General features: G+C 49.5%; 1 protein-coding gene across 2 annotated transcripts; it reads left to right on the forward strand.

The window, feature by feature from the left end:
• The first annotated feature begins 739 nt into the window (after positions 1 to 739).
• LOC309342335 (lipocalin-like) lies at positions 740 to 9307 on the forward strand. 2 transcript variants are annotated; one of them, XM_081862877.1, is made up of 7 exons: positions 740 to 948; positions 2359 to 2498; positions 4370 to 4446; positions 4858 to 4968; positions 5283 to 5384; positions 7929 to 7954; positions 9128 to 9307. In XM_081862877.1, the coding sequence occupies exons 1-6, from the start codon at positions 850 to 852 to the stop codon at positions 7952 to 7954; spliced, it is 555 nt and encodes a 184-aa protein (XP_081719003.1). In that variant the 5' UTR covers positions 740 to 849; the 3' UTR covers positions 9128 to 9307. The 2 variants fall into 2 exon arrangements, with proteins under 2 accessions (XP_081719003.1, XP_081719002.1); XM_081862876.1 differs by having other exon boundaries at positions 747 to 948; positions 9121 to 9307.
• Positions 9308 to 9789: the final 482 nt, after the last annotated feature.

The raw sequence follows: 9789 nt of genomic DNA on the forward strand, positions 1-9789 counted from the left end.
CTTTTGGATTGCTCAATTTCCCATTGTTTGCATGTCGTAGCTGCAGTTGCTCTGTTAGTGGAGAAAGTGGCTGACATCATTATTAAGCATCCTTAATCCTTGAAGCTCTGCATGCTGTTTAGACTCCTCCATGCTTGCAAACCCAACATTTCCCCTGTGCAACACGTATCAACTTATGAGTGTGAGTTTCTTGGCAACTCTGCTCATGCCTACATCCAAATGGATCCAAGTTGCTTATCAGCCTTTTCACAACACTGATTTATTCTTTTTTACTGATGGCTCTGCCCTTGGTAATGGCACAGGCCAACTCCGAATAGGACATGCTTTCTGTTCTCCTACGCTGTCCCTGGCTGAACTTGTTGCTCCCATGCTGTCAAGTGATCTATTGTTGACATGGAAAAAATAGATGCTTTTCACCTCTTCTGACGCCTGTTGCAGACGACCTGGTCATTGTTGCTTTGCTAGAAACTATAGCCTGCTCTCCTTTAGCTCTATTATTCACCAAATTTCCTGTGGTGATGCACAAGCAGCGTGCCAGCAGAGTGCACCAGACCCCAATACTTCAAAACCCTTCCCTGCTCCAGGCCGCAGTAGGGAGTCAGCATTTCGGAGGGGGAATAGCGGGTGGGAAATTGCAGCAGCTGTTCCTCCCTCTCATGTTCTTTCCCTGTTCTCTCTCTTTCTGCTTTGTGTAACAGACTATATCAGTGGGGGTGGGGGGAAGAGAGGTCAGCATGATCCCACTCTGAAGCATTGCCCAACTGGCCAATAAATAGCCGGCTGGCCTGGGTTTCTGGACAGGCTGTGCAGAGAGAGGCCCGCAGCAGACCCAGGAGAGCATTAGGCACAATGCGGACACAATTCTTCAGCGTCCTTGCCCTGACCCTGGGCTGCCTGTCCCAGGTACAGGCTGAAGTGGCTGTGCAGCCTGACTTCCAGCAGGATCAGGTAACCGCGCCTCCCCCCCCCCCCGCCCCTGCCCCCAGCTCAGGGGCCAAAGAGCTGGATTCACTTGTCTGCGTGGAGCTAGGTTTAAACCTAGCAAGCCCCGTCCCTGGATCGTCTGCCTGGGACCCTTGCAGAATCTGAAATGAAATGACTTATTTCATTTCATTTATTGCATTTCCATCCTGCTTTCCCTCCAGGAGGTCAAGGTGGTGTGCATCACCCACGCACCTCCTCATTTAATCCAAACAGCAACCCTGTGAGGGAGGTTAGTCTGAGAGAGGCAGCAGCTGGTGCAAGGCTACACTCTCAGGGAGATTCACTACTGAGGGTGGGAACTGAATCCTGGTCTCCCAGGTCCTAGTCTGGTGCTCTAGCCATTATGCCACAGTGGCTGTCTTTCAGTTAGACCCTGAGAAGCTCAGATCTAAGATCTTGCAAAGGGACCCCTGTGGGAGAGAGACTTGTTGTTCTGCCTGTCATTCAGTGCCTCCTCTGGAATGTTCCAGGCATTGAAAAACGTATGCTTCAACTCCAAGCCAAGTCCTGTGAAGGACGAGAAGAGAGGATGACCGACGTGAGAATGTTCTCATTGTCTGGCTAGTGGCTGTGCAAAAGGAATGAGAAGGAAACTCACTCGCTACCTCTTTACACAGTGCCTGTGCCAACGATCTGTATGTACAGGAATTCGGGAAGTTGCCTTAAATCAAGTCAGACCCTTGATCTAGCAAGCCCAGTAATGTCAACACTGGCTGGCAGCAGCCAGGATTTCAAGTGGAGGCATCTCCCAGCCCTAGCTGGAGATGCTGCCAGTGGGGATTGCAAAACAGCTGCTCTATCCAGGAAGCTAGAGCTTTTCATATCTCAGAAGCTGGGAATAAATAGGGAAGGTGTTTTGAAATTCTGGAAATAATCTGTTTGCTTGTGCCCCACCCACTCCCCACCAAAATGTGTTCAGCAAGGGGCACAACAAAGAGACGAAGAGGGCTAATTCTGACTTAGCCTTGTTAATTGTGTGGCTTATGTGCTCCCAACTCCAAGAGAGAGTTTTCCACCAAAGTGTCTTAATTTACGGTGGTTGGAGGGGAAATCTGAAGAGGCTTCTTCTTTAGGCAAAGCTATTCCAAAGAGAGGTGCCAGTATGCCTCTCCTCTCCCTGCATCTTTAATGCCCAGGCCAAGGAAGATCCCTGTGTTACTCTGAAGCTTGCACTGTTTTTAGCACAAGTGTGAGGGAGGAAGAGCCAAGGGCAGCACAGTGGGCTGGCAAGCAATAAGGAAAGGTTTATAAATCAGGGAACTGGGGTCTCCCATCAGCCCACGAGGCATTGCGTCCCACCCCACCCCACCCATTTGGCCAGGCAGCAGATTCCAGAGCAAAACGTTTGTGCTAAAGCAGTCCCTGTGTTTGTAGTTCACAGGGAAATGGTACAGCATCGCCCTGGGCTCCAACGCCCGCTGGTTCAAGGACAAGAAGCAGGTGATGAAGATGTGTACCACGGTGGTCATGACCACGGAGGACGGGGACCTAGATGTCACCTCCACGTACCCCAAGTAAGGAGGCACAGGTGGGCTGCCAAGCCTTGGCCTGGCGTGCCCCTCCACCCAACAGATGTAATTAATATTGTGGGATGTTGCACAGGCCTCTGGTCACAATGGCATCAAAAATCAGGGATGAGCAAGATTAATGGAGGGGTGGGTCTTTTGTCAGCACAAAAGGCTAGGAGCAGAACCTCCATGTTCAGAAGAAGAAGGGTTTGGATTTGATATCACTACCCAAAGGAGTCTCAAAGTGGCTAACATTCTCCCCCCCCCCCAACAAACACTCTGTGAGGTGAGTGGGGCTGACAGACTTCCGAGAAGTGTGACTAGCCCAAGGTCACCCAGCAGCTGCATGTGGAAGAGCGGAGATGCGAACCCGGTTCACCAGATTACAAGTCCACTGCTCTTAACCACTACACCACACTGGAGCACGGGAACACTGATGCCCAGATACGATGGGAGACTGCGGCTGCCTTGCTTGGAAGCGCTCCATGCTGAACTGATCCTGGAGTCAGGATGCTGGGCAAGATGAGAAGAGCCAGGCTGGATCAGGCAAAAGATCCGCCCAGCCCAGTTTCCTGCTTCCAAATATGGACAGACAGATGACCTGGGGAAGTCCCCAAGCAGGGCATGAGGCAATGACCCTTGCCTGTTGCATGCTCCCAGCAACTGACCTCTAAGGGTACACTGCTTTTGGACATGGAGGTTCCATAGTGCTTTCAACACTGATCACTGTTGGCAGCAATGGACCCTTCTTCTTGCATCCATAGAACCCTTTAAAAAGAAAAGCCATCCAACCCCATGGCCACAAACCTTGTGACTGGGAGTTCCACAGGTTAATGATGCACAGCTTGAAGCTGCTATTATTGTTTTAGACAGCCAATAGAGATTCTGCAATAGACAGATGTTGGGCAGATGTGGACAGAAGCAAGCTGGCATCTCCCAGGGGGCTGATTTGCAGTTGATCTGTGGAGAGTTCTCACTCCCAATATTTCAACAATAGCAGGAAAATAAAATAAATCCTCTGCCACGGCTGGCCTTGCACTGGCCTCTCATCCCTCAGCCTCTGTGTTCCCCACCTGTAAAATGAGGATATTCATGGGTTGCCTTTCACCAGGGCTGTATGCAGCTCTGTGGGTCTGTGTTCGAATCCTTCATCTATAGGAACCCAGCTGTAAATTTACAGTAAAGGTAAAGGTAAAGGGATCCCTGACGGTTAGGTCCAGTTATGGACAACTCTGGGGTTGCGGTGCTCATCTCGCTTTACTGGCCGAGGGAGCTGGCGTACTGGCTGAGGGAGCTGGTCATGTGGCCAGCATGACTAAGCCGCTTCTGGCGAACCAGAGCAGTGCATGGAAATGTTTTTTTCCTCCCTGCCGGAGCAGTACCTATTTACCTACTTGCACTTTGACGTGCTTTCGAATTGCTAGGTTGGCAGGAGCAACAGGAGCTCACCCTGTCGTGGGGATTCGAACCACCGTCCTTCTGATTGGCAAGCCCTAGGCTCTGTGGTTTAACCCACAGTGCCACCTGCATCCCTAGATTTACAGTATGTACTTGTTTATAAATGTGACCCAAGAGCTTTGCATAAGCGAGACTCTGCCAACCTGGTGCCCTCTAGAGGATTTGAGCTGAACATTTGGAAGAATTTTCTGATAGTAAGAGCTGTTCGACAGTGGAACGGTCTCCCTTGGGAGGAAATGGACTCTCCTTCCTTGGAGGTTTTTAAGCAGAGGTTGGATGGCCATCTGTCAGGGATGCTTTAGCTGAGATTCCTCAAACTCAAAACCCTGAAGGTTGTTCCTGTAAGCCAGGAGACTTCCTGAGTTGGCTGCCTGTACTTCTCCTTCTTTCATCACTGTCCTGCTCTCTCTCTGCTCTAGGCTCAACGAGTGCGAGACGAGGAAAAGCCTTTTTGTCCGGACTGATCAGCCTGGCCGATTCCTATACACCAGCCCACGTAAGTGAGAGCCACGTCATCTCCCGTCTGGCTGGGCAGCAGCCAGGCAACCCTCAGTCTGGGATGGGTTGGGAAAGAGATTGGCACCTTTCTGACTTAATCCCTCCTGGTTGTTTCCAAGCAGGGCAAGGAAGAGCCATCCCTTGCCAGACGGAGAGGGAAACTGGTTCTAGCAGCTGGGGGTTGGGTGGGTGCCAAACCAAACCAACCTGCCAGTGGCTAGCACCATTTATATCATAGAACTGTAGAGTTGGAAGGGACCCCGAGATTCATCTTGTCCAACCCCCTGTAATCCAGGAATCATTTGCGTGGTGTGCAAAGCCAGTGTCTGGCAGTGATGGGGTGTGGGTGTGTGACTGTGTCTCCTTGCTGGCTCCATTTCAATTCTTCTCTTGCCTCCTTCGATGCCAGGCTCTGGAAACCGCCATGACGTCCGTGTGGTGGAGACCAACTACGATGAGTACGCTTTGCTGTATGCCAAGGAGCAAAACATGAAGAAGTTGACAATGGTAACACTGTATGGTACGTCTGTTCCTCCCACTGCTCTGCCACCAGGGGGCAGCCTTCCTCCCTTCTGCTCCACCACCCCCGCCCTTCTGGCTTGTGCTGTTCCCCTTGGGGACAGAGGACTGGGGAGCCTGGGTTTATTGCACCAGATAGATTGGGTGGCAGGAGAGCTGGAGAGTTGGAAGGGACCATGAGGATCATCTAGTGCAACCCCTGCAGGGCAGGAATCCTTTTGCCCAACATGGGACTCGAACCCACACCCTGAGATGAAGAGTCTCGTGCTCTACCAACTCTCCTTGCTCAACAGCGCTTTGTGTTTCTGGTGGCAGGTAGAAGCAAGGAGCTGAGTCCCGAACTGCGGGAGAAGTTCACCCAGCTGGCCTTGGCAGAGGGACTTGGTAATGAGGACATCCTCTTCTTGCCCAGCACTGGTAAGTGGGAGAACTGGGAGCGGGAGCCGGACAGGCCTCAGGTTTCTTCCTCTAGGGATTGCCATGTGGGGTTTATCATGGGTTCACCTGCCTCCTGCTTGCTTGGACAGAGGGCAGCAATTCATAAACAGTTTTCAGGCCCCTTCCCCTTGGTACCATAAAAACCCATCCCAGTGCCCCCATCCTATCCTAAGAAAAGGCATTATTTGGAATAGTGCTTTGTACAACACACTATTTTTCATTTTCGTTTATCTATTAGATTTATATACCGGCATTCAGCACAAGACCTCTGGGTGGTTCACAAGATAAAAATACAAAGTAAAAGCACAAGTAAATAATAAAAATGCTAACAACAGAACAACAACCCCCCCAACACATTTAAACGTAAATAGAGCGTTAATCAGCCCAAGGCCTTGTTGAAAAGGAACTTTTTCACTTGGCACCTAAAGGTGTATAATGAAGGCTCCAGGTGAGCCTCCCAGGGGAGAATATTCCACAAATGGGGAGCCACTGCAGAAATGGCCCCGTTCTCATGTTGCTGCCTCTCGTGGAGGAGGTACACTAAGCAAGATAGTAGGGCCATGACATTTAGAGCAGTAGCCATTGGTTGTGCATTGATTCAAAATCCACTTAAGACTATTTAGTTTAATTAATGCAATTGAAATGATGTTTGATCCAGTGATAGCACCTGTTTCAAAGCCTGAAGGTCATTTACACCTCCAGCACCCCCTGGTGCCCCCGAGAATCTTAGCACCCCACCTTAGGTAATCGCTCACCAGAGGTTTGCACTGCCCACTTGAGCAGCCACTAGGCTAGGACGTAGGTAAGGTCTAGTCCATTGCAGCACTTAGTTTTGCCTCACCAATGGCACACGGCCCCAAAGATGTTTTCTTGAGGGCAGTGTGGTTCCCCATCCTTGGTTTAAAGGGGTCATGTCAGATGGCAATGGTGATTGCTCGTGAGTAACCAGTCAGGACTCCAACCTGTCTTTTACAGGTTTTATTTTGGTGCAAAACTATTTACAGTGCAGAACCACAAATTCATGTCTGCCTCAGTCGCTAGCAGAATCTGGGAGTGGTCATTTCCAGGTCCTCCCCCAACATAATAGCTTAGTCACCCCCAGCCTTTTCCTTCCTTCTTTGCGTTTTACACCACTGCGCAGGGTGGAAGATGGAAGAGGCGTGCTTCCCTCCTGGCCAGCTTGGCAAGGAGTGGTGCTGAGGCTCCCAACAGCATCCTCTGGTCCCTTCCCCTCTTCCCCACTGGAGGTGTGGCTTTGCCCACCACAGGAAGAGGAACTGCTTCACAAGATTTTCGGAGGTTCCCTGTAACCCAGCTGCCCCTCAACTTCCCTTCCCTGTTCCGATGGCAGTCCCCTGACAAGTCTAGTTCCTGTCTGGTCTGTCTGTATTTCGAATTCTGAAACCCAAAATATTCCTTCACTCTTAAGCTCTGGCTGCCAAAACATAGAGTCTCAGCAGTTTGCTTTGTTTTCTTTCCCTTCCCATTGATTTAATACATTGATCACATGCCTTTTTAAGAAAAAGATCTCCATGACGTGTACAAATACGGGACTCAGAAAAATCTTCCCCAAAATACGAAACGCCATTTGAAACACAGCTTTTTAGAAACATCAGAAATGTGCAGCAGTCTTAGAGCTGGCAAAAAATCAATGAATGATGGGGCTCCGTGCCAACCTATGCTACAACAAATCAAAGTGCACAACTGATTTTTTGAAAAGCCCCAATTTAAATTGGACTCTTGAAAATGACAAAGAGGAGATGAATCAGATAAGAACATCTGAAAATACCAGTCAGGTGGAGCTTGCCTGATTTCATGAGGAATTGAGTTCCACAGATCCATGTGGGAACACACCACCTGCATCCTCACCAGGACTGGTTCCCAAAGCAGCTCACAGTTAAAACCCATCACCATTGTCATGCTATAGCCCATGTATATCATAAAAAAACAGATTATATCCTTTCTTTTCAGCTGATGTAGGGTCGGGATCCACAGCACACTGACCATTGATCTGCCTGCTGGTCCTGTTTCTAGATTTTTAGCAGGGGGTATATGAAGAAAGAGGAGGAGAAAAACTGAGTAGAGAGGAGAAGCAGGCATAAACAAGTTTCCTGCTGAAATTAAAAATTAAGGATATCTGGCCTTATGTGTCGTGCACCCCATATTCCCAGTGTGAGCAACAGAGGGGAGTTTGCATCTAGACATAGATTAATGGTTAATAAGCCACGTTTGGTCTCTTGCAGCCGGACACTCTGAATTGCATTGTGGGGCAGGGGGGGGGGTTAGTGAGTAGGGAATGCAAGAGTGCGATGGGCTTGCCTAGTGGTACGTGTGTGGCCAAGGTTGGACTAGAAGACCTCTGAGTGCCCTTGTTCCAGAGCTGTGATTTGGTGGCTACACAGGACTGTGCCCTGGGTAGCAAGGCAACCCTTTGCTCACCAGCATGCAGCACACACACCCTTGCCACCCTCAAATGCCTTTAGATCACTCCCTGATCCCTCTCCTTGCCTTCTCTCCGGACAGATCTTTGCATGACGGACGATGTGTAGGTGAGTTGCCTTTTACTCTGTGGCTCGTGGGAGAGGCAGGCGGTGGGCAGTGTTACATTTCTAGAAATCAAGAGGGTGGGGCTCACACGTGTCTCTCCTGAGGCCTTTCCTCATAAACCCTGACAGTGCATGTGTGTCAATTGCTGGGGGAGGAGTGTGCAGGGCTCTCCAAAGCATGGTTTGTCAGACATAATATGTGTGTTATGTGTGAGCTAGGCCACTGTCTTGAGCAACAAGTGCCGAGGGCTGCTTGCTTAAGAACATAAGAAAAGCCTGATGGATCAGACGAATGGCCCATCTAGTCCAGCATGCTGTTCTCACAGTGGCCGGTCGGATGCATATTGTAGGAAACCCGCAAGTAGGATTTGAGCACAAGAGCCCTCTCCTCTTCTGGGTTTCCAGCCACTGGTATTCAGAAGCATGGCTGCCTCCGACCGCAGAGGCGGATCATAGCCATCATGTCTGGTGGCCAGAGATAGTTCTCTCCTCCATGAGTTTGTCCAATTCTCTTCTAAATCTCTCAACGTTGGTGGCCATCAGTGCCTCCATAGTTTAACTCTGTGCTTTCTTAGATGATAAAGAGAGAGAGAAATAGAGGAAGGGAGGGAGGGAGGGAGGGAGGGAGGGAGGGAGGAGAGAGAGGCATGGAAGAGATTTCAAAGGAGCAAGAGAGGCCTTCATTGTTTGGGAGCATCTGCGGGGCTGCAGGTTAGCTTCTGGAAGGCACACAGAAGGTTGGCCTGATGATCAGCCATGGTAGTTCTTCAGGACGCAGTGACTGCCCTGCTGCTGATTCAGGCCAAGGGCCCAGTCTCCTGTTTTCTCACGAGCTGGGCATGGATGTGATAGTTGCGCTCAGCTGCCTGTCCTCATCAGGGGCTGCTCAGGAGGATACTGTTTCTGAACATGGATGCTCTCTTGTTGGATCTGAATCTGAATTTGTCTTGTCTCCTTTTAAAGCTAGTAGAGCCACATCTGGTGGCAGGGAGTTCCGTGGTCATGGTGTGTCAACAAATACAGTTGTGTGTAGTTTGCACCCAGAAGAGGGCTGAGCTTGCTTGGATACCACCAAGGGGAACTGAGACTTCTAAATCTGGTGGTTGGTGGTTGGGATTATATCCAGAATGCAGAAATATGTGGCATACACACACCCTTTCCTTTTCAAGCTCCTAGGTTGAAAATCCAGGTTTTGCTTCGAGCAAGGAAGCCCCATTTTCTGACCCGTCTGCCAATCCTTGACTTCTCCAGCACTGACGTAGCACCTGTTCCCCGTTCAGCCATGAGCATCTTTCACCTCTAGCCCACCCCTGTAAAAGCTGTTCCTTGATTAAAAATAAAAAATGTCACACAAAATGGTAGTGTTGATGTTTTGGTTTTGTCATTGGGGGAATCTCCAGGAACACGCTCCCTTAATCCTCAGCCCGCAGGTACATTAACTATTATTTGTTACTACTATTATAATGTCATAATATGGTAATATTTCTTCCTACAAAAAGTATCAGTTCCTGCCATCAGGAAATGCTGCATTTCTTCCCAGAGTTGCCTTTATTGATACCCCCCCAGATTTTTAAATTATTATTATTATTATTATTATTATTATTATTATTATTATTATTATTCAAAGGCGCTTGAAGTGTCTATCAAATGCATTAGGAAGGCTGTCTTAATCCTTCAACCTGTTTATCCATGTAGCCCACTGCTGCCTACACTGGCTGGCAGCAGCATTCTAGGGTTGTCTCAAGCAAAAAGAGCTTGGCACTCCCCCAGGTCTCTGGTCCTTTTAGCAGGGGGAGTGTCAAGCTCTTCTGCATGCATAGCTAGAGGGTATGGGTGAC

Source organism: Podarcis erhardii, assembly GCF_964252035.2.
Source record: "Podarcis erhardii genome assembly, chromosome: 5".
Lineage (NCBI taxonomy): Eukaryota > Metazoa > Chordata > Lepidosauria > Squamata > Lacertidae > Podarcis > Podarcis erhardii.

Coding starts and splice junctions, on each gene's coding strand:
- LOC309342335 (XM_081862877.1), top strand. CDS start 850: ATGCGGACACAATTCTTCAGCGTCCTTGCCCTGACCCTGGGCTGCCTG. Junction 4,447..4,857: donor ATTCCTATACACCAGCCCAC/GTAAGTGAGAGC, acceptor CTTCGATGCCAG/GCTCTGGAAACCGCCATGAC. Junction 5,385..7,928: donor CCTCTTCTTGCCCAGCACTG/GTAAGTGGGAGA, acceptor CTCTCCGGACAG/ATCTTTGCATGACGGACGAT.